Source organism: Colius striatus, chromosome 25 (genome assembly GCF_028858725.1).
Source record: "Colius striatus isolate bColStr4 chromosome 25, bColStr4.1.hap1, whole genome shotgun sequence".
NCBI classification, from domain to species: domain Eukaryota; kingdom Metazoa; phylum Chordata; class Aves; order Coliiformes; family Coliidae; genus Colius; species Colius striatus.
The window spans coordinates 1,984,131-2,007,059 of NC_084783.1; the positions used below are offsets into that span (position 1 = coordinate 1,984,131).

The window sequence follows — 22,929 nt, forward strand, 5'->3', positions numbered from 1 at the left end:
TAGACTGAGTGGAGGAGGGGACCCTGCTATCCAACACACAGACCCAGTGCAACAACAGCTCAGTTCAGCAGCTTGCTCCCCAAATCTCATCCTCTTCCTTGCCCTCTCCCCACACCCTCGCTCATGGCCTCCCACAGCACTGGCTCAAATCCTACCCACATCCCTTACACTTGATTTTGCCCAGAAAGGCTGACTCCAGCCCCTTGCAACAGCACATACCTGCAGCAGGTTTCAGTGTTGATATCTGTGCAAGAAAGAGAGGGTGTTATCAGGGGAAGAAGAGGGGCCCCAGTCCTCAGGTACAGAGAGAGAATCTGAGAGCACCCATCTGCCTCCCAGGCTAAAGACACAGCAAGAATAACAGGTGCCCCTGCAGAATCAGAGGCACATTCTGGCCTCTCAGTATCAAAGCACTGTGGATTCTTTCCTCTTGTGCTCAGCAGAGAATCTCAACTCTTCTCCAGGCTACGGTTCTGCACCCTTCCCTCTTTCTCCATCCCTGGCTACTGTTCCCAGCTGTGTGTGGAGCTGCCAGAACACTTATTTAGGGCCAGAAGGTGCAAGAGCTTGGAATCTGCACCCAGGCTTTTCACTGAAATGAACTCACAAATGCCCTGAGCAGCCTGGCCTGAACCCAGGGGCATCTCAAGACTCTTGCTGTAGAGCTGCCTTGTGTTGGAGGGTGGTACCACTCCTAAAATCCACCCTAAAAGAAACAAAACACCCCTACCCTGGTCAGAATTTGTTTACATCCCTTGCAGACACTGCTAGTGTTCTGCCATCTCTTTGGAAGCCACAGATGCATCAGCTGGGAAGCCTACAAGTCAAGCTGTTCTCATTTTTAACAGCTGCAAACAGATAAGGCAATCTTAAACCCAAGAAATCTTTATCACAACAGCAGCAAACCTCACCTTGGATGAATCATGCCTAAGCAATGTTTTCAAGCACCTTTCCATGCCTAGCTTGGTTTTTTCATCTTGGCTGCTGAAGCATAAGCTGTTCTAGGCTTATGTTACAGCTCAAGGGACCCCATGCCTCAGGTAAAAAACGTCTATTTAGAAGGAAAGATACAGCCAGTATCTTTTGGAGTCCATGACTGGACATATTATGATCACCCTGACTGCAGCAGAGAAAAATCAGACATGAAAATACTGCTGGTAAATGAGAAGTAGAACAGCTGTCAATCAGCTCCTGGAAAGGGTTTTACAGAGGCAGACAGAGAATTATATGCCACAATAACAGAATTAAGGGGCAGATAAAAGATAGTCATAGCACCAAGAGAGAAAAAGGAAATGACAGGTCATCTCTGCAGATGAAGAAGAAACAGGTTGCATCTGTCACTGAGGAGGCTGCAAGGGGTGAGCTAGAAGGGGCACAGCAAAGCTCAGATAACAGTTCCCAGATGATGAAGGAACAGGTTCACCCCAAACCAGAGGTGCTGCTTCAAACAAACCACATTGTGTGCCCAGGGAATGTCTCTCCTGCTAGTGAAAAAAAACCCCAAGGTGTTTTCTTTAAACACAGGTGTGCTTTCCTGGCTTCTTGTGGCACATGAGGGTTTAGATTTAAACAGGGCCAGCTTAAGACAAGACATGGAGAGGTCCAGTCACCCAAATTTGTGAAGGGCTCAAAAGAACAGCAAGATACACTTTGCATTAGGAGTGCCTGCCCCTCCAGCTCCTAAAAGCATGAAGGAATGGAGAAAACACAAGCTGGAGCTCTGAATTTCTGCATCACCTAGGAGACAGCACTTGAGGCAGGAAATGCTCACAACAGCCCAGGAAAAAATAAAGCAGAGGGAGAAAAAAAACCCCTATATCTTTTTAAGATCCTTTAAAACAATCTGCCCTTACCTATTTGCTCCCCAGGCAGAAGAAGCCAAAGGACTAGTTAAGATAGTCCTGGCAGAAAATATCAAAGCAGCAATATAGTGTCTCTAGAAGACCAGAAGATACAAGTTCATTCCTGTTAAGGTGATCATTTCTGGTCTGGAGCAAAAGGTTCTGCAGAAAAACAACTGCTCCAAGAGCTTAAGAGAAAAACAGCCCTTCTGAGTAAGAGAGCACAACATGCTGGAGGCTCTCTTGTTTACCAAAACCTTGTTGTTTACCTTTCATTAGATATCTTTCAACCCCAACCCATTTAAAATCAGGTTGTTTTTCATATTTTAACTCTGCAACAAACCCCAAATTAACTCAGTTTTAAGGCTTGTGGGTTTTATGACTGGAAGTGGTCTGTAGCACTGGGGAGATTGGCAAGGAACATCAAAAGATTTCAGATGTCTTCTTGAAAAAGAGCAGCTGTGCTTTGAGGGTTTAACAAAGGCAAAGGGGATTTTGAAAAAAGCCTTGTTGCCTGTTACACAGAAAGTTTGGGTTGTTTGCAGGCTGGTTCTTCTAACACTTGAGAGAAAGCTACTTAGAAAATAATGGGACATGGCCTTCCTTTCCCAATTAAGAGGAGGTCACCCATCAGCTCGAGAACCATGCAACAGTCAGTTGAGCTGATCGGGTTCAGTTTAGACCCATTTTTAATGAAAGACATGAAGCTCTGCTGATTTGATCTGACTTTTCCCTCTCTGCTCCCCAGACACTCCTGGAGGATGCTCAGAGATGCTTTAGTCTGGGTACTCCAGGGCTGGGACTAAAAGGACTGAGCCCCCCTGTCACCTTGTGTTCATCCCTGCACCAACTGCTTCTCTTGCTTTTTTCCAAGTTCTTTATCTCCCCCTTACCTTTAGCCTCTCAACACTGTATTAAGACATTATAAATATGCCAAAGGAATAAGCTTGTAGCATGAGCAACCTGGCTTCAGGACACAGCCTGGGATCTTCATGCTCTCTCTCACTTGAGAGCAAGAAACGTGACACTTGAACAGAGAAGAGCTGAAGGCAGGATTAGAGGAGAATGCTTCAGTCACCCATCTCCACCCCTGCTCCAAGCAGCGACATCACTGACCCCTGCAACGTTTTTAAGGGAGTTTTATGAAGGTTCTTTTTTCTGCCCCCCTCCTGCTATCCCTAGTGGAAGGTTAATCCAACAGTTACAAACTCAGCACTCAGGAAAGCCCAATTTCCCCTTCAGCACTCCACCCCACATCTTCCACACAACCCCGAGCTGTCACAGCCCCAGCACCTCCACAGAGCAGAGGCCTCAGTACCTCCTACTTCACCAAGGTGTTGCAAGTGTCAGATATATTTTTAAGAGCATGAAGCATTTGGATACTATGGAAACCAGGGCAAGAGAAAAACCCAAAAATAGATGGCAGACGCAAGCTGTTGGAGAGTCTGGAAAAGTCTTGCTGAGGAAGGCTGTGCTTGCTGCAGCTGATCCCAGAATGGGATCCATTTAGAGCTCAAGCATGAGATATGTTGTCCCCACTCTTTCCATAGCTTGTCATTTTTCTCTGCCACAGGGAAAGGAATATTCTTCTTCTTCTTCCTCCTCAGGCCTTTAGTTTCCCCTCTAGTTAATAGGCCTCCTAATTACCAGTTTCTTTGAGTGATTCACATTCTTGCATGCCCTTCCCATGACCTGGAGTAGGCTGCTGTCTGCCTGCCTCTGTAGAGCAGGATGGTTGGGATAGATCATGAGAATAAATGCTATAGAGCACTCCCCTTCTGCAAGGGAAATCCAACAGCAGCCTACAAAGAAGGGTGTCAGAAACAAAGGGTTGAGGTGCCAGCCTGTGAAGCCTTTTAAACCTTTCTCCTTTTTATAATGCAAACACCTTTATTGTGCATATTCACCCTCTACAGACAAATTAGTTGCTGAAGTGTAATAAACTCAGAAAATAAACCAAGTAAAAACCACCAAACAATCCCCACCAACACAGGAAGTCCTTGAAACAGCCAGAGCATGTGGAGGAAACACAGAGGATGCCAACAACGAGGTATAAAACCCATCTTACTCAACAATTAACCAAGTGGAAGACAGTAACAGCTGCAGAGCAGTTAAGGCACTCCATTATAAGGCAGACTGAAGCCATCATCCCTGGAAAGCCAGACTGGGGTCATATCCCTCATCAGCACAGACCTCAAGTCTGTTTGAGACCAGAGGTGCTGAAGGCTCACTTTGCAGCACTGGCTGTAGTTCCAGATGCTCATTACAAGCTACTTCTTGAAACTAGAAGAGTCTCTGGTCTTTGCAGCATAACCTCAGTGAGGAAAACTCAGCAAGGTGAGGGAAAGGCTCCAGGTGACAACCCTTGGCTTTACAGTTGTCAGTGTACCTTAAGGAAAGGAAACAGATTAAAGGTGTCCAAGGTTCTTCATCTTACAGTTTCTTCACTGCAGCATCAATCTGAGGAATGATCTCCTTCAGCTGGTTCCACTGTTCTGCAGACAGGGCAATCCCTGGAAACAGCAGGAGGAGAGGTTTCAGAGGAGAGGAGGCACCAAGTAACACACCAGATTGGCTCCTTCAGACACATTACAGAAGGGATAGCTGGAACCTGAGGCAGAGGTACAAAGCATGGCAGTTGTGCCAGCACTTCAGCATCCATGTCAAGAACTACTCAATGCTCTCACAGAAGCATGAGATGAGGCTATAAACTCAAATTGCCCCTTGTCCCACAGCCCCTTGTAGCCTATCCCCCAGGCCAAATTCCCACCCATGTGAGCTGGAAAGAAATCCTAGGAGAGCCTTTCTCCACACAGCACTCAGGACACCCTGCTGTCAGCTGCCCAAAGGAAATAATGCCAGCTCAAGCTCTATTTCAATAAAAAAAGGCCTGCTGCTAACAAGAAATCCCTACTGTGTCTTAAACACTAGAGAAGAACTGGGTTCTTTTTAGATCCAGCAGAGATATGGCCTTGATGTAACAACCACAGACTGGTTTGGGGTGGAAAAGATCTTAAAGCTCATCTAATCCCAAGCCCCTGCCATGGGCAAGGACACCAGACTAAACCAAGGTGCTCCCAGCCTGCCCTTGAACCCTTCCAGGGTTGGAGCAGCCACAGCCTCTCCGGGCAACCTGTCCCAGGGCCTCACCACCCTCCCAGGGAAGAACTTCTTCCCAAGATCTCATCTAAACCTATCCTCTTCCAGTTTAAAGCCATTACCCCTTGTCCTATCACTGCAGGTCTTTATACAAAGTCTCTCCCCATGTTTCTTGTCCCCTTTAGGACCTGGAGGCTGCTCTAAGGTCTCCCTGGAGCCTTTTCTTCTCCAGGCTGAACATGCCCAACTCTCTCAGCCTGTCTCCAGAGCAGAGGTGTTCCAGCCCCCAGATCATCTTCACGGCCTCCTCTGGACTCACTCCAACAGCTCCACGTCCTTCTGATGTCCTCCAGAGCTGAAGGCTGTGTTCCAGGTGGGGTCTCATGACAGAGTCCTGTCCCCCTCCCTTACAAAACAAACATGGAATTGCTGTGTGGGTTCCAGCCAGATGTTGTCAACTTGTTCCTTCTGGCTTTGTTAAAAATCACATTAAAGAACTAGGGCCCAAGCTTTATTAAATTCTCTAGATAAAGATCAGGGGCCAAGAACTCTTGAGCAAAACAGCAGAGGCAGCATTTAAATGAAAAACCATTTCTTCATGACCTTTGTTGTCACTGACCAATCTTCTGTCTTACATTGTGGGTGTGCTTTTTCCAGCCTGGAAGGAGTTCACAATGCTTCTCTCCCTCTCTGCCTCCACTGACAGAGAAAAGCTTGAGGGCTTTCCTTCCCATTTTCATTACAGTGTACACAGATTCCTCTGAGTAATTTATATTTGTGACTTCTCTGAAGGAAAGCCATGGTCTGTGGTTATGAAACAAATCTGTTTGCCCTGACACAAAAATCTATAGCAGGGACCAAAAGGTTCCTCATGAAACCCCACATAACTGAATCTTTGCTGGGCACAACACAGAGCAGGTGAAGAGAGTCCAGGGGCTGTGAACTATGAGGCAAACTGACAAGCCAACATCAAAGGCCCAAGGCAAAAGTCCTGAGTGTTGACTCATCAGAGCTCTGGAGAACAGTGTGTCTTCTCCTCTCCAGCTGCCTTTGCTTGCATCACCTATCCAGTGCTGCTGTGATGAGCCACCCAAGCTGTGCCACTACATCACATCATCAGACAGCTTGCCAAAAACACCTAACACAGAAGTGTCTTGGTAGGGATCCAGAAGGGTCTTAACTTCCCTGTCTCCACCTAGAGAAGGATGCATTTACTTCTGGGAGGCTCTCCTTGCCCAGAACAGCTCTGCCATTACAGATGAGGGGCAAACACACAAAATGCCCCCATTTTGCTCTTGGCATCACCAGTACCAAACCACATCTAGCAGAAGAGAACAAGGAAGCAACATCAGAGCCAGTGTTTTCAGCCCCCTCTTCTCCACCTTGCAGCTCTGCTTCTACCAAAAGCCAGAGGAAGGGCTGGTAATCAGAGACAGAACCAGAGTCCTGCACAGCAGCTCCCTGCACTGCTGCTCAGAGGGGTCCTGCCAAACTCCAGCTATCACTCATCCATTCTTTGTGCTTTCCTTCAGTTGCTGCCATCTAGGCTGAGAAAGTGCTAAACCCTCCCATGGAGTTTACTCAGCTCCCCAGTGCCCTGCCTGGCATACATGAGCTTCCCCCAGCACTCAGGGAGCCAGGGCAAGCCAGAGCTGAGGAGACAGCTACTGAATGTACTTGTACCTTTCCTCCCTGGTTTCCTGCCACCCTCCTTGTCAGTGTAGAACTCTCTGATGTCCACAAGGACCTTCCCCTTGAAGCAGGACACGCTGACGTAGCGCATGTTCCCAATCTGTGCGGATACAGAGCCCCATGTTAAGCTCAGCCCTGCAACAAGCTGCTCAAAGCCCATAGGGCCTGTTGCGGGGGCTCAAAATGCCAGAGGAGGAGTGAAGGAACAGCAGGATCCCCAGGAAGCTCAACTACAGGTAGGGAAGGTAGATGCTCCCATCTATAGATGAGGAGATCTATATAAGGAGAAGGAATAAGATGTGTTGCTACTACAGACCCCTGCCCTCCATACCTGGAACATTCCCTCCTCCTCACTGCTTTGTCCTGAAGGTTTTTCTGTCACCTTTGGAGGTTTGGCCTCAGTTTTGAGCTTTTTCTCTGACTTGGATAGCATTTCTTTTTTTCTTTTCTAGAAAGAAAGAGAACATCCCTTTAACAGCCTGTGCTGAGGAGCCACAGCCCTCCTCCTGGGCCACACCTGAGCCTCCACAGCACACCAGTATCAGAGCTCACGAACGAGGCACACACGTGGTGCTGCTCACCTTGGGACTGACCTCACGTAGGTCACAGAATCCTAGCATAGGTTTGGTTGGCAAAGCCCTTGAAGCTGCTGCAGTCCCAGCCCTCCCCTCACCCTGCCCAGCCCAGCACTGACCCACAGCCCTCAGCACCTCAGCTCCAGGGCTTTGGGATCCCTCCAGGGCTGGGCACTCCCCCAGCTCCCTGGGCAGCCTGGCACAGGGGCTGACACCCCTCTCAGGGAAACAGTTCTGCCTCAGCTCCAGCCTCAACCTCCCCTGGGGTGACTTGAGGCTGTTTCCTCTTGTTCTGTCATTCAGAGATTGACCCTCAGCTCCCTGCAGCCTCCTGTCAGGGAGTGTCAGAGAGTGCTGCTGTCTCCCCTCAGCCTCCTCTTCTCCAGCCTCAACACCCCCATTCCCTCAGCCCCTCCCCAGCCCCTTGTGCTCCAGCCCCTTCCCCCGCCCTCACAACCCCGACCGGCCCGGGAAGCTGTGCCACCGCCTCTCCCGTCTCTCTGCGGGGTCGGTACCTTCCCGTCCTCCTCCGGGCCGCTCTCCGAGCTGCTGCTCCCGTCCAGCTCCTCGGCCTTGGGCATCCTGAGGGAAGGGCGCGAGGCAGGGAAGGGCGCGAGGCAGGGAAGGGCGCGAGGCAGGGAAGGGCGCGAGGCAGGGAAGGGCGCGAGGCAGGGAAGGGCGCGAGGCAGGGAAGGGCGCGAGGCAGGGAAGGGCGCGAGGCGGGAAGGGCGCGAGGCGGGAAGGGCGCGAGGCGGCTCGTACCCGTCCCGCCGCCTTTTCGAAGAGCGAGGCCGCGCCCTCTCCTCCAATCGCGTGGCGGCACCGCCCTTCCCGCCGCGTCAACCGACCAATCGCCGCGCCGCTTCCCGCGTCGCCCCGCCTCCCGCAGCCGCCTCGCGCCTCGAGTCACGATGGCGCCGGGACTCGACGTCCGGGGGCGCTCAGGGGCGGCCGCAGCCCGCGGGATGGTGGGGCCGGAGGGGCCCTGCAGAGCTGCCCCAGCTCCAGCAGCTTCCCCTGGCTCAGGGGCACAGGGACGTGTCCAGCTGGGGTTGGAAACCTCCTGAGAAGGAGCCTCCACACCCTCCCTGGGCAGCCTGGGCCAGGGCTCCCTCACCTCAGCACCAGAGGAGTTTGTGCTGGTGTTTTGGGAGAGAAAGGAGAGCCCTTGGGTACTCAGCCATTAGGAGGAGGGCAGAGTGAAAGCACAACCTCCATCTTTCCCCTTTCCATTGTGTTTAGGTCACTTTTCACAGGATCTTGAGAAAGCTCATCCAGTGCAGCCCCTGCCAGAGCAGCAGCACCCAGAGCAGGGCACACAGGGACTCATCCAGCTGGGTTGGGATGTCCCCAGAGCAGGAGACTCCACAGCCCATCTGGGCAGCCCCTGCCAGGGCTCCCTCACCTCAACAGGGAACAAGTTTTGCCTTCTGTCTCTTTGGAACCTCTTCTGTCCCAGCTTGTGCCCATTGCCCCTTGTCCTATCACCGACCATCACTGAGCACAGCCTGGCTCCAGCCTCCTCACACCCACCCTTGATGCACCTGTAAACATGAATGAAGTCACCCCTCAGCCTCCTCCAAGCTCAACAGCCCCAGCTCCCTCAGCCTTTCATCCCAAGGGAGATGCTCCACTCCCTCCCTCATCCCTACAGCAATGACCCCTGTGGTTTGAAAGCCTTGGACCAACTTAGGGAACAGATCTCTTGCCACGTTTCTCATGTGAATAAATCGTTTGTAAGTGTTCATGAAAGTCATTTGTTAACGACAGAGACAAACAGCCTACCACAGTATACACTGGCAGACAAGTTTTTCCCAGTATTGAAGCTCTCATAGAAACCTGAATTGCTTCAAAGAAGCACAAACTGAAAGCAAATGGCAATTTCCTCACTTGGAGGTGCTGGAATCTTGCTCAGGGTCTGTAGATGTGTTCTGTCATACTCTTTATCACTTGAAAGGATGATGTAAGCTCTCAACTACATGCAAGTTTCTCCCTTTCTGCAGGGGGTTTATTCCTTCAAATAACCTAAGGAGATTCCAGTTTTTAAGAGTTTCCAGCAGAAAACCTCCCAACAAACCTGGTAATCAAACCTATTCACTTGGTTTATTTCTTTTTCCAAGGAAACAGGACAAACAAGGAACTGAAAAATGTTAAAATACTTAAATATTATTACATTTATAATCAGGGGGGAAAAGGAAAATCAACTGCATGGAATTTTCTATCAGCTTTTAAATATTCACCTCAATGTACATTTGTTCTTTAGGACACACAAGAGATAAATAATTAACATTGCTAGATAAATCAACTTTTGTTCTTCCTGAGCTGCAAATATTCCACATGATAACCTTGAAGTTGCTGTCCAATAACTACAGATGGAAACTTAAACCAGAGTGAGCAAGAGCCCACACTCAAGTACCCAGAGGCCCAATTTACTGAGACACAGAGAGCAGCACTCCCCACTGATTTCAGATCACCAAGTCAGGATTGGATGGCCCTTAAATGTAAAACCCAGCTTGGACACCTGGTGCAGAAGCTTGGCCTTGTGGCTTGTGCTATGAACATGAGTGGGCATGATTTAAAACAAAGAACCCACCCCAAAACCCCACCACCTGGGATAATCTGGGGCTTTTAAGTGTCTAAACAGCTTGTGGTGACTCCTCCAGCACTGGGGAGTGGGCTATCAAGTTCCATTTTGGCTTCAGTGTCTTCCCTCTTAGCACTGAGTACAAGGGGAGGGTTCATACAGCACAGTAGTACTTATTTCATAACATTTTTGGTTGAGAATGAGACCCAAAGACAGCAAAGCCTCCTGCAATTAAGCCTTTGATAAAAAACTGCCTCTATTGTAACATGTCAGCCACAAATCCATCCATTTCCTATTTGCATCTTTAAAACTAGGTACCTGAAGTGCATCTAAATTGGTATTTGAGGCAACTAAAACACACACTGCCAGCTTAGTGGTGATGCATCCAACACCACCTTCCCCTTTGGCCAACCTCTTTTACTTTGGAGATCAACTACAATTGTCCAAAGGCCTCCCAAACGATCCCCATTAGTGTCTGTGGGAGTGGACAGGAGGAGTCAGCAAACTTCAGTGCTTAAACCCTGCTGGAAAACCAGACTTGTTTGGTGAGCTGCAGACTTGGACAGCAGCAGGACAACAGGGAAAGTCAGACAGAGAGCAAAGAGAATTGTTTCACAGGTAGAAGCACCAATTGCTAACAACTTGGCTGGATATGGAGATATGCTTTCCATCCTCTTTCCTTCCAGGCCAAGTGAATGCCTGATAAAAAGGGTTGGTGAAAATAGGGGCAACAAGAATCAGCTACACAGAGCTTTGCCACAATGCTGTGGAGAACATTTTATTCTAGCAGAACAAGCTGTTGGGTTTCTGCCTTTGCATGGTGTGGGGGTGACAGGATTGGTCAGGTATGCTGCAGGAGGGACTGGCACCATTTGCCTTGGGCTTGTTGGTTTTTCCTTCACAAGAGCAGAGTCCATTTACAAGCTTTACTGTCAGGTCCCCAAAGGAAATAGCAATGTAGGGAAAGGAAGTTTCACTCCTGGGATGGGCACTCGGTTCCAGTGATGAGAAAGGTGGAATTTGACTCTCTTAGATTTGCATGGATCATGTTTCAGTGCACACAGACTTTGATCAAAAGCATAAGCCATTATCTGTAGTAAAAAACACCCTATTTTCTAGGGCAGCCAGATAAGAGTTACTCAAACTACATTCAACCAGATGAGAGGACACAGGACCCTCATGTGTGACAGCAATGCACCTCCCCACCTGCCCCCAGGTTTATGAACTCTCCTCCTTGACCTTTGTCCACTTTTCTTTCAGATGGCCATCAGCACAGCAGGAGTGTGAAGTTTCTTGTTGAGATCACAAGGAGCTGAAGTGTTTGCTTTAATGTCCCAAACCTCGAGGGTTTGTCTTCCCACCACTCCAGCCACTTCTGAAGTTACCATGAAATCCTTTAGCAGAGGAGTGTCAGGAACCCTTCATGCAGGCAGAGACTTATTTTGAATGAACAGTCAAAAGATCAGGATAAAGAAAAAGGCAAGTTTCCCTGATGGGCTGCTATTTCAGGAGTGCTTGGTACCACACCAGCTGCTGTCACAGAGAGCCACTGCCACCAGCATGCTCCCCTGGGAAAGAAAAGACCCTTTTCAGAACAAGTTGCTGCCCATTTAGACTAGCAGAAAGCACATGGGACAAGAACACCCCAAGGAGGAGACTGAAGTGAAACAAAGATGGATGGAAATCAGTGCTTTGGTGCCCATCCAAAGGACAAAGACAGTGCTTGACCACAAGCAACACACAGCAGCTGTGGTGCAGACAAGGATGCACAGCTGGAGTTTTCCTTGCATATTACAACAAAGGGTACACCTTCATTCAAACTCACAGGTGCTTTTCAGCCCCTGCAGAAGGTGCTGTTTGAAACACAAGTAGTCATTTTTAAACACTGGAAGTCACCACTGGCCAGTGAAGAGACCTCACAAAGGACTCAAACACTGTTGAGTGGCAGGACAGTGGTTTTGCACCAGGACATCTTCCAGAACTAGAACTATGACCTGCTGTCAGCATCTTGATGTGTTTTCCAGAAGAACTTGAGGGTAAACAATGTGCAACACTGCTCAGAAAGGGCATTCAGCTCTCACCAGAAAGTGGTGACAAGTGGCCTGCTTACCTTGGATGGTGCAAGTCAGGAAAGACTCAAACTTAGGATGATGACAATGCTTCAGCAACTGGCTTCCTGGCCCTCCTGATCTTTGAACAGCACTGGCAATTGGTTTTGGGCAACTACATAGCTCTCTCCATCCAGAAGCATCAGCAAGCTAAAAATAAGGCTTGCTCAAGGATAAAAGCAATAGAGAGCATGTGTTCTGAGACACATTCCCTTAGGTACAGCTCTAGAAACAGACATGACTAAAATGACATTCATAAAACTTGGTTTGTTTTGCTTTTTAATGGCAAAGTGACCCACCTCCCTTCATACATACTGGGGGCAGCACATGAAAGGACAGCAACAAGCACTTTGGAACTTGCTTGTATGTGGCAGGCCAGGAACAGTGTTTCCACAGGGCTGAAAAAATGTGAAATGAGACCCTGAGATGCAGGTGAACGTGGGAAAAATGCCTCAAAAAGCAGAACCCACCTGGAAGAGAAAGCTGAGGAATAAAGACTGAAGGGATTAAAGACCAGAGCTCAGCAGGAGCTGGGCTGCTCTTGCTATTAATACAACCAGCTCGTTTAAATACATGGAACAGCACAGAACACAATCCTGCAGCAGCTGGGACTGCAGAACACCCCTTAAAAACCAAGCAAGAGTTTAGCAGAGAGTGGTGGCAGCTGTGAACTGTTCAAGGATTGCAAGAGAATCTAAGTATGCAGCAAAATGCATCCTCCAAGAGAGAAAGGAGAGAATCTGTCCTGGCAAGAACCCTGACAGAATGAACCCATTCTAACAACCTTCCCTCATTCTGTCATTAACAGTCAAGATTGTTTCCAGTGCACCTCTCCTGGAAAGCAATGAGTTATTGCACAGTCTAAACAAAATGCAAGGAGATGCTTGCTGCAAGCACTGCTTGCTCAGCACACCTTCCTCAGGCCAGACAGGGAGCTTAAGGAAGAGGTGTCAGAAGCAAACATGCAAACACTATTCTCTTTCATTTGCATGTGCACTTTTTTGGTCTTAAAACAACTGCTCTGAGCTCTCGTTTGCTGGGCAGAGATAACACATCACTCTACTCTGCAGTTTCAGTTTCCAAGTTGGCTGCATGGCATATGTGTCCATGAAGGTGCTGGACACTTACAGAAGCTGCTCAGATTTGGATGTTCACTGTTTAAACAACCTGCAGGAACTACTGAAGTCTCTGAGCCTCTCCCTCGCCAGAAAGCAAAGGAAACCAGACATGGTGCAAGTCAGGGGGAAGAAGGTGAAGAAAAGCACTTCAAAAGGTGCACAATAGTTTTCAATTTCATTTTCTTTCTGCCTTCCTCCCCTCTATAGAATAGCAAAGAGGAGATGGGGGAAGGGAAACAGCAGGATTCAATGAAGGCAGAAGGTTCCTGATGGGCTCACCGATGGCTCAGTGCTGCTGGAGGGGTGATGACACATTGCTTCACTGCTGCTTGGTTTTAAGAGACAATCTCTGTATCATCTTGTAAAGGAGACCAAAGTGCTGGAGGGAGAAGGAAAATAAGTAACCATGAGTGCTTAGAAAGTCTATTAAAATGACTGTGTTCTACAGAGAGAGAAAACTTACTAGAAGGCTTAAAACAATACTCATGTGCCAATGCTACACCCTGTGTGGATCATGCCCTGGCACTCTCACCCTGAAGGCTGGGTGAATTGGGAGGAGTTATTACAGTGAAGTCAATTACTTGAAGCTGAACAGCAAGTGACAGTTTACAGAAGTGTTTGCTCAGACCTGTATCAGCCTCCCTGTGAAAATTCAAACCCTTAGTAAAGATTTGCTATTTTCTGAGGTAGTTCTGTTCCTCTGGAGGATCACTGCTCCTTCTGGAGGATCACTGCTCCTAGCAGTTTCAGGCATGGGAAAAACCCAAGGAACCAGGCAAACACAGGGACTGCCAACACTTCACAAACCTGTAACTGGATCTGCACTGTCACCACTTCAATGGTGATGCAGAAATTCACTTGATTCTACTTTGATTCATTGCATTTGGATTTGGTAACAGCTACTTGTGACATTTGACAGATGTCACAAGATCCAGGCTTCAAATCATTTGCAATTAACAAACATAACAAAGAGAGATGAAAGAAACCAAAGTCTGTTTTCCCTCCTGCTTATGTTAACATCAGATTTTTAACTGCTCTTTGTTTCCCCAGACAAATAAACACAAATAACATGAAGAAATCAAAAGTTAGATGGAGCTCAAATGCTTCTCTTTCATTCATGTTCTTCAGAGATCAAAGGCAGGAGCAGCCTAGGGCACAGTGGCTTTGCTGACACTTAAAACATTGGATTTAAGCTGTCTGGGCAAGGCCTGAAGTGCCTTGTTTCCAGGAGCATGTCCACAGGATGTATTTATGGTTTTATTGGGAAAGAGACCAAATCAACCCCCTGAAGATGCATTTCTAAGCTGCATCCCAAGATCAGATCCTGGAAGGAGCCCCTAACTTATCACACAAGGCAGCAGATTTTAGCTACCTCAAGAAGTTTTAGTCTGAAACTGTTCCATAGCCATAAAGAACAACCCAGCTTAACAAGTTGATAGAGAGGAGCTCTATAGAATAGTTTTGCACTAGAGTGGTGAGAGATTGCCATCAGCACAGCCAACCAGGCACACTAAACCAGCCACATCCCAGCAGCCAGCCATCTGGGATTAGTACTTTTAGAGTGGGGTGGCATCACTGCACCAACTTGGGTGCTGGGACTGTGTAAGCACCAGTTACTGTAGCTAATGTGATTTATGAGACAAGTGATCCCTCTGTCTCCTGCTTTTCTTACCTGCACTGCAACATAGGCAACACCAAGGTAGGCTGCAATACAGACAGCCAGAAGCAGGTCAAAGATAGCTGGCTTGACCCTGCAACAAAGACAGAACATATGAAACTGATACAGCAGGTACTGCCACAGAGTGAGACAATAACCCCACGTGCCCCAGGGAATTCCATACCTGTATGCATTCATCACCTGTTTCAGCTGGTCATAGAAAACAAACTCAGGGTCCCTGTGAAAAGCAGAAATTCTTTAGGTTGTACTTGGCACTGCAATAAGGACAGCTCAGACCTCTGTAAGCAAGGAGTTCATCCAGCCAGGGACAGGTAAGCACTTTCATACCAGTTTTGAACTGATTTTAGTTGTTAAGTCTTTCTTTTCCCACAATCAGAAGCCTAAAGACACCATTTAGAACACATGCTATTTAGCTGTCTCAGAAAAGGCACATGAAAGACACCTCCCTGGGTTCACTCAGGTTGAACAGGATGGAAGCTGCCTTTCTGCAATGAAAAGAAAGCTTTCTAAGGGACTTTAAAGTCTTTTTTTTGCAGTCAGAGGGAAGCAGCACTCAAGAGTAGGAAGAGTGGAACCACAACAGTGGCAAAGACAAGCTCTTCAGACAGAGGGAGCTGCTGGGCCTTCTTACTGTTGCTGTGAAGCATGATAAAGAGCTTCCTCTGGGACAACAGAGAGCATGAACCAAAACTGACAGGAGAACAGAAAATAGCAATCACTTCCAGCCTCCTGGCCAAGCAGCCAGAAAAGCTGCAGCTCAGAGACCAAATTCATTGGAGGGGGGGATCCAGTTTGCATCTCTGCAAGAACCAAAGATGGTTCTTTGGCCTCTTACCGTTTGTCTGCCTTTACATGATGCTGTTTGACATCCTTCAGGTAGCGACCCATGTAATACTCTAAGGTGTTGAGGAAGGTGCTGTCTTTATCTATCAGCTGGGCAGCCCTGGGCTGACTGCTCAGCCAGTCCATCACTGATTCTAGTTGTTCCTGCTGGATCTGCTGCAGAGAAACACCACCAAAGAAAGGGAGAGTCAATCACACATATGCTGAGACCAGGCCTCTCTCCCAGACCCTTCATTCTTTCTTCCCACAGGAATGCACTGTGCTCACCATCTGATCTGTGAAGATCTGCAGATCTGCAGGTGCTCCCTGCCAGGGAAAATAAAAAGACAGGCTGTTGGTAAGAGCAAGTTTGGCTGGGCAGGGCAAAGCTGGCTAGCACTGCACAATGGGCAGCTCTTACCTTGTCTGTTAAGTTGTAGATGACCCTTGTCAGAGCCTCAGCAATGATCCTAGTATTCCTGGTTAGTGCCTTAGTGTCTATTCGTGCCCTAAAGCAAGAGGGGATTATGGACTTGGCAATGGCATCTCTAGAAACCACCTTATTTCACTGCATCAAGCATGAGCCTGAACCCAGAGCCCAGCTCCCAGTGGGTTAGGGTTGGCTTCCACCCATCCTCTGACCATCAGAACACCACAAGCAGCGATGAGGTCAATTCTGTTGTTTCTGGGCTGGATTTCAAGTGCAGCCCTCCCTGAGGCCTCTCCTCACCTCCTGTCCATGATGCTGTTGCGGAGGCTGTCCCTGTGGCTCTCCAGGTGGGAGATGGTGAAGGCTGGCAGGCGGCGGATGGCGAAACGCTCGTGCTCCCACGCCAGCATGTCCTCAGCCAAATTGATCTTCTTGTGCACCATGGAAAACTTCACCTCTGGGAACTGGCTGGCAACAACCTGAGGGAAAGGACAAGCTGCAACTGCCCAGTACCCCTAGACCTGATTTGGTAATTCTGAAGGTAAATAAACCTCCACCATAAGGTGCAGTTACTGCATTAAAGATCTCTTTTAAGGTCAGCAAGCTGTTTTAGAGTCACTATAGGGGAGCTTTTGCAAGCAACAGCCACAAGGAAATACAGCAGAAAGTGCAGAAGATCTAGTCCACTGCTACTGGGACAGTGGCATGAGGATTGGCCTGCCCTTCATGTCAAGTGAATGTAGGCAATACACGAAATATTCCAAAGGTGCATCCCCTCTTCACCTCTTCCTTCCTACCTTGGAGAGCTGCAGCTCCTGATAGCAAGTCCAAAGGGCAAAAGGAAACAGCCTCAAGCTGCCCCAGGAGAGGTTGAGGTTGGAACTGAGGCAGAACTGTTTCCCTGAGAGGGGTGTCAGCCCCTGTGCCAGGCTGCCCAGGGAGCTGGGGGAGTGCCCAGCCCTGGAGGGATCCCAAAGCCCTGGAGCTGAGGTGCTGAGGGCTGTGGGTCAGTGCTGGGCTGGGCAGGGTGAGGGCAGGGCTGGGACTGCAGCAGCTTCAAGCCAAGCAAACTCTAAGTTCTCATCTACCTAAAGTTCTTGTCCTTACCATCTCCAGTTCTCTCAGAAAGGCATGCTGCAAGGTCCCCTCCTTGGGAGGCTTTGACACATGGAGATGAAGGCTATTGCCTCGGCCCAGAGTATCAAGGCAGAGAACAAATGCTACATTGTCCTGCAGCAAGCTGGAATCTGGAACAGAAAAGCCCAAACCTTTACTGCCATGTTTTGTGCTGGGATTTCCATCCCAAATAAAGCAAGACCCACATAAAGACATTCTCATCTAGGAGGACTGACATACTATACATTTACCAATCATATTGACAGAGGCCTTGCCACAGAACATGCTGGAATGACAGCCCCTTACTCACCAGTGTGGTCCAAGTTGTCTTCCAGCCACCTCTTGGTTCCTTGGTAATTAAACTTTCCACCTCCAGATGCAAAGAACAGCAAGTTATACCTGTCCATCAAAGAAGACAGAAAAGTGTTAGGAGGCTGAACTCTGTGGCTACAGAACTGCTTTACCCAGCCTTGGAGGTGTGGTGAAAGCACAAGGGCTACCAGCTGACATTCAAGGCAAACTGCCCCTTCACAAATGCTTCCTACATGCAACAACCTTCTCTGGAGCTCCTCAAAACCCACCTGGACACGTTCCTGTGTGACCTGATCTACATGGATCTGCTTTAGCAGGAGGGTTGCACTAGATGACCTCTAAAGGTCCCTTCCAACCCCCACCATTCTGTGATTCTATGACCCTAAGGTAGTGGCATGATGGAGTCTAAAAGGGTGGAGCTTCCAGTGCCTGAGGATGGAATCTACTCCCCACATCATTCCTTCCACTTGTCTCCAGGCTCGTGCTGAGATACAGCAAAGAAACCAAAGGCAAGAGCTGGGCCATTAACTGCAGGTGTACACAGAGGGAAATAAAACAGAGTGAAGGAAGTGAAGGGCTGCTTGTAATACTCCAGAGGTCTAGAGCAAAAGTCCTGATCTGATCTCAGCTACACACATTCAACCAAGAACAGGGCAGTTTCTTACCCAGCGTGGGTCCGTCTGTAGGTGTAGAGCCGGGAGAACAGCCTGGCTAGTTCCAGCAGCACTGAGATCCCACTGCCATTGGAGTCAGCACCATGTGACAGCCACTGCAGGATGAAGCAGGACAGAGGCAAGGTGACAACCCTACACTTATCCTCACACAGAACATCTTCAGGACAGGACATCACTGTCCTCTGCTTATAACTGCCCCATGTCTTTACAGCCAAGTGAAAACAAGAGGGGCAGAGGCCACATGGGGAAAGAAGATGGGAACACACAGACAGGGACAGAGTTGCAGGAAGAAAGAATACTCACTGGAGCCACTCCAAAAGAATCATAGTGGGCAACTATCACAACAGTGGGCAGATCTTCTCCACCCAGCCCTGTTAGCCTTCCCTGCAGAGGAAAAGAGATGAGTGGCACTCAGCATCACCTCTGAGGCACCTGTTCAAAGACAACCTGACCTCCACACACCTACTGACTCTCATGGCCTCAGTTCTGAGAGCTTCAGACACTTCCCTGACTATCAGCCCAAATGTGTGATGAAGTCCCAATAAATGAAGGTATCCCCTGGGATGTTGCCAGTTTGAATCCCCCCACAACTCACCTCCACGCTGGGGATGAGCCAGTCGTTGATGGCTTTGCTTTGAGCCCCACTGGTCACCATCTGGAAGCCATTGGCAGTTGCTGTGTGCAGCAGAACTGGAACAAAACCAAAAGTACACCTGGGGAAGTTTCATCCCTTTCCTTTCCCTGCTAACTGAGCTTTGGAGAGAGCATCTTTAAACCATTTCAGCTCCCTCACTTGTTGCTTGTGCTTGGATAAGAAATCCTAGTGACCATCCTCGTTCATTCTGTCCTGAAACCCCAGTGCTTTCAGCTGGCTAAACCAAAAGCTTTCTCCAGCAGTCCTAAAGTTAAAGATGAGCAGCAGGTCAGTAAGACAGTGAGGTTGTCTACATGGGAATACACAGAAGCACTGATCTGTGGTCAGACAAAAAGCTTCAGCTTCTACCGAGACACTGCAGCCACTTCAGTGGTGTTCACAGCCTGAGTTCTGCTTTTCTGTCTTACTGGCAACAGCCTGAAGCTGAGAATTGAACTCCATGCAACTATATTTCCAAACTTGTTCAAGAAATACTGTCTTATACTGTGTTTTTCTGCCATTAAAAGTGCTTTGAGATTTAAGGAAACACAGAACAAACACAAAGGCCACAGGACACTGGTTCAACGGGGCATATGAACAAGCAGACTGCTCCCAGGTGGGACCAGGCCTGTTGTCCTCTAAACCTTTCCTCTACCTGTTAGAACTCACCTTCTGCAGCTGAGGCAGAGCCCTGTGATGCAGAAGCAGCCCGTGTCTGTTCATATATAGACAGTAGCTCTTCATCTTCCACTGCAAAGTAGACTGGCACGATGGTTTCCATAGCGAGCATTTCCGGCTCGATCTCCATGAATTGCTGAAGGATTTAAGTGAGAGATAAACTTGGCATCTGCTTAAATATGCAAATGGCAGCAAAAAATTAACCACCACAGCAGAGAAAGGGAAGTTTTAGAACCAGAAGATGATTTGCTGTGCATTACAACAGGTTTCAGTGCTGCAGCAACCCAAGACTCCCTCACCTCAGCACCAAACAAGTTTCTTCTCCTGTTCCAGTGGAACTTTGTGTTCCAGCCTGTGCCCATTACCCCTTGACCTGTCACCTGAGACAATAAGAAGTGCTGCTCATCCTCTTAACACACAACTTGTAGACACTTGTGTTAATGAGGTTTCCCCTTCAGCATTTTCTTCTCCAGTTGAACAGCCCCAGGGCTGCAGCCTTTCCTCCTCACACACGTGTTACATCCCCTCAGCATCTTGGTGTCCCTGCACTGGCCTCTCTCCAGCAGTTCCCTGTCTCTCTGCAGCTGGGGAGCCCAGAACTGGACACAGGACTCCAGATGAGGCCTCATCTGCAGAGCAGAGAGGCAGCAAAGCCTCCCTTGCCCTGCTGCCCACACTCTTGATGCCCCCAGGCTGCCATTGGCTCTTGCCCACGAGATCACATTGCTGCTCATGTTTAGTTTATTATCCCCCAGTACTCCCAGGTCTCTCTTCTGGAGCTGCTCTCCAGCAGGTCACCCCCAGCCTGCCCTGCTGATGGGGTTGCTCCTCCCAGGGTGCAGGATCCTCTGAACCTCACAAGGTTCCTCTCTGCCCACACATCTCCCACGGGAAGAAAAAGACAGAGGGTGTTTTTACCCTGACAACATCTTGTGGGACAGAAGAGATGGATCGTGGCAAGATGATGACCACAGCCCCAGCTGACTGGCGCAGAGCCTTCTGGTACTGCTCATAGGAGAAATCCACCAGGCGCATCATGACGCAGCGGCGGCTCAGGACGTCTGCTTCTATGGTACGGGCTTCGGTGTTCAGCACCGCGCTCCTGGTGCCTGAGAGGAGACAACAGTCACAGCCTTTGTAGGTGATTTCACCACATCCCCTTTGGTTGAGCCTACCTCCTTCTCAGGACAGACTTGGTGACAGTCTGATGAACAGCAGAGCAAGTAAGATGTGCAGAAAGCCAGGTTTGTCTCTTTCCCTTTGTCTGAGAAGGAACATGGATCTGTGGCTCTTTCTTGCATCCAACAGAACAATGTAGAACCTTCAAATGGTGGGACTGGAAGGGCCCTGCAGAGCTGCTCCAGCCCCAGCCCCTGCTCAAGCAGGTTCCCCTGGCTCAGAGGGCACAGGAACGTGTCCAGCTGGGGTTGGAAACCTCCTGAGAAGGAGCCTCCACCCCCTCCCTGGGCAGCCTGGGCCAGGGCTCTCTCACCTCAACTGTGAAGGAGTTTTTCCCTATGTTTAAATGGAACTTTTTGTGTTTCAGCTTCTTTCCATCTCCCCTTGTCCTGTCATTGGATACAACAGAACAAGTTGCTGCCTCAACTCCTGACACCCACCCTTGAGATAGTTATAAATCTTGATGAGATGCCCCTGAGCTCAGGCTTCTCTTCTCCAGTTGAACAGCCCCAGGACTGCAGCCTTTCCTCCTCACACACATGTTCCAGCCCCTCAGCACCTTGCTGTCCCTGCACTGGCCTCCCTGCAGCAGTTCCCTGTCTCTCTGCAACTGGGGATCCCAGAACTGGACACAGGACTCCAGCTGAGGCCTCAGCAGGGCAGAGAAGAAGGGGAGAATTGCCCTTGACCTGCTGTCCCCACTCCTCTTGATGCCCCCCAGGCCGCCATTGGCTCTTGCCCACGAGGGCACGTTGCTGGCTCATGTTTAGTTTGTTACCAACCAGCACTCCCAGGTCTCTCTCCCGGAGCTGTCTCCAGCAGGTCACCCCCAGCCTGCCCTGGTGCAGGTTCCTCCCCAGCCGCAGGACTCCGCACGCGCCCTTGCTGAACCTCACACGGTTCCCGTCTGTGCAGACCTCTCTGAACGGCTGAGGAGACCTCGGCCGCTCCTCCCAGTCCGGCGTGAGCCCGGCTGCAGCCTCCCAGGGCCCTCCGAGCTCTCCCGCGACCTGCCCTGGCCTGAGCCTCCCTCCCTCGCTGCTCCGCGGCCTAACCCGGGGCCGGGGCTCTCCCCGCCAGCCCTGACCCGTGCCGCTGCCGGGGCCGGCCTCCCCGCCTCGGCGTGCCGGGACCCGAGGCCCGACCCGCGCCGTCGCTCACCGTAGGGCTGCCCGCCCAGCTCGTACTGCTGCATGCGGTACACGGTGAACTCGTGGGCGGCCTCGGCGGCTGGCGGCGGCCCCAGGAGGAGGAGCACGGCCGGGACGAAGAGCAAGAAGCTGAGCGGCAGGCACGAGGCCTTCAGCACCGACTCCAGCACCTCTCCCGCCTCCTCCAGCATCGCCGCGGCCCCGGCCCCGCCGCTGCGGCCTCGCTCCGGCCACGCACGGCGCGGGGTGACGTCAGCGCGCACGCGCGAGCGCGCACGCTACGCTACGCCAAAGCGCCGGCTCCCCGCACGTCCCCCGGCCGCCGCCGCAAGGCACGCTGGGAGTTGTAGTCGCACCGGCGCCGCCGCCTTGTCCCGGCCCGGCCTGCAGGGGGCGCTCGGCAGCGGCGGCGCGCGCACCGGCGGCTCATCCGCCGCGGCCTCTTGCCCGCCCCGTGCCCAGCGCCGCCTCCCGCCCCGTTACCTGGTACCCAGCGCTCCTTCTGACCCCATTACCCGGTGCCCAGCGCCGCCTCCAGCCCCGTTACCCGGTACCCAGCGCTCTCGCCCCGTTACCCGGTGCCCAGCGCCGCCTCCAGTCCCGTTACCCGGTGCCCAGCGCCGCCTCCCGCCCCGTTACCCGGTGCCCAGCGCTCCTTCTGACCCCGTTACCCGGTGCCCGGCGCCGCCTCCCTCCCCGTTACCCGGTACCCAGCGCCGCCTCCAGCCCCGTTACCCGGTGCCCAGCGCTCCTTCTGACCCCGTTACCCGGTACCCAGTGCTCTCGCCCCGTTACCCGGTACCCAGCGCCGCCTCCCGCCTCGTTACCCGGTACCCAGCGCTCCTTCTGACCCCGTTACCCGGTACCCAGTGCTCTCGCCCCGTTACCCGGTGCCCAGCGCCCCCTCTCACCCTGTTACCCGCTGCCCAGCGCTGCCTCCAGCCCCGTTACCCGGTACCCAGCGCTCTCACCCCGTTACCCGCTGCCCAACACTCCCTCCCACCCCGTTACCCGGTGCCCAGCGCTCCCTCCCACCCCGTTACCCGGTGCCCAGTGCTCTCACCCCGTTACCCGCTGCCCAGCGCCGCCTCCTGCCACAGGGCAGTGGCAACCGCCAAAGGAACCCGGAGCCGTGTCACACGTGTCACCGAAAGTGCCCCGTGACGACCCCTCAGAGCCGTGGCCCCGGGCCCGGCGCTTTGGTGACCCCCCGGGAGCAGGGCGAAGGCTCCAGGACC

The 22,929-nt window shown here is 50.8% G+C and overlaps 2 protein-coding genes across 6 annotated transcripts; both read right to left on the reverse strand.

Moving 5' to 3' along the window:
- Positions 1-4,274: 4,274 nt before the first annotated feature.
- Positions 4,275-7,788, reverse strand: LOC104560023 (activated RNA polymerase II transcriptional coactivator p15-like). The gene is made up of 4 exons (XM_062014777.1): positions 7,723-7,788; positions 6,964-7,080; positions 6,624-6,732; positions 4,275-4,354 (listed from the first exon to the last, which is right to left on the reverse strand). The coding sequence occupies exons 1-4, from the start codon at positions 7,786-7,788 to the stop codon at positions 4,275-4,277; spliced, it is 372 nt and encodes a 123-aa protein (XP_061870761.1).
- Positions 7,789-10,553: 2,765 nt separating this feature from the next.
- NCLN (nicalin) lies at positions 10,554-21,940 on the reverse strand. Of its 5 annotated transcripts, none has more exons than XM_062014978.1 (16): positions 21,702-21,940; positions 20,280-20,470; positions 19,353-19,497; positions 18,645-18,739; positions 18,353-18,433; positions 18,041-18,144; positions 17,374-17,462; positions 17,055-17,194; positions 16,248-16,426; positions 15,939-16,026; positions 15,806-15,844; positions 15,531-15,694; positions 14,859-14,912; positions 14,690-14,768; positions 13,297-13,396; positions 10,554-11,359 (listed from the first exon to the last, which is right to left on the reverse strand). In XM_062014978.1, exons 1-15 carry the CDS (start codon positions 21,880-21,882, stop codon positions 13,337-13,339), a joined length of 1,689 nt encoding a protein of 562 aa, XP_061870962.1. In that variant the 5' UTR covers positions 21,883-21,940; the 3' UTR covers positions 10,554-11,359; positions 13,297-13,336. The 5 variants fall into 5 exon arrangements, with proteins under 5 accessions (XP_061870962.1, XP_061870961.1, XP_061870964.1 ...); XM_062014977.1 differs by having other exon boundaries at positions 10,554-12,297; XM_062014980.1 differs by adding an exon at positions 20,537-20,929 and having other exon boundaries at positions 10,554-13,396; positions 21,702-21,750.
- Positions 21,941-22,929: the final 989 nt, after the last annotated feature.

Coding starts and splice junctions, on each gene's coding strand:
- LOC104560023 (XM_062014777.1), bottom strand. CDS start 7,788: ATGCCCAAGGCCGAGGAGCTGGACGGGAGCAGCAGCTCGGAGAGCGGC. Junction 7,081..7,722: donor GCCCGGAGGAGGACGGGAAG/GTACCGACCCCG, acceptor CTTTCTTTCTAG/AAAAGAAAAAAAGAAATGCT. Junction 4,355..6,623: donor CAGGAAACCAGGGAGGAAAG/GTACAAGTACAT, acceptor TGCTGTTTCCAG/GGATTGCCCTGTCTGCAGAA.
- NCLN (XM_062014978.1), bottom strand. CDS start 21,882: ATGCTGGAGGAGGCGGGAGAGGTGCTGGAGTCGGTGCTGAAGGCCTCG. Junction 18,145..18,352: donor ATTCTTTTGGAGTGGCTCCA/GTGAGTATTCTT, acceptor TTCATCCTGCAG/TGGCTGTCACATGGTGCTGA. Junction 16,027..16,247: donor AACAGCATCATGGACAGGAG/GTGAGGAGAGGC, acceptor CTCTTGCTTTAG/GGCACGAATAGACACTAAGG.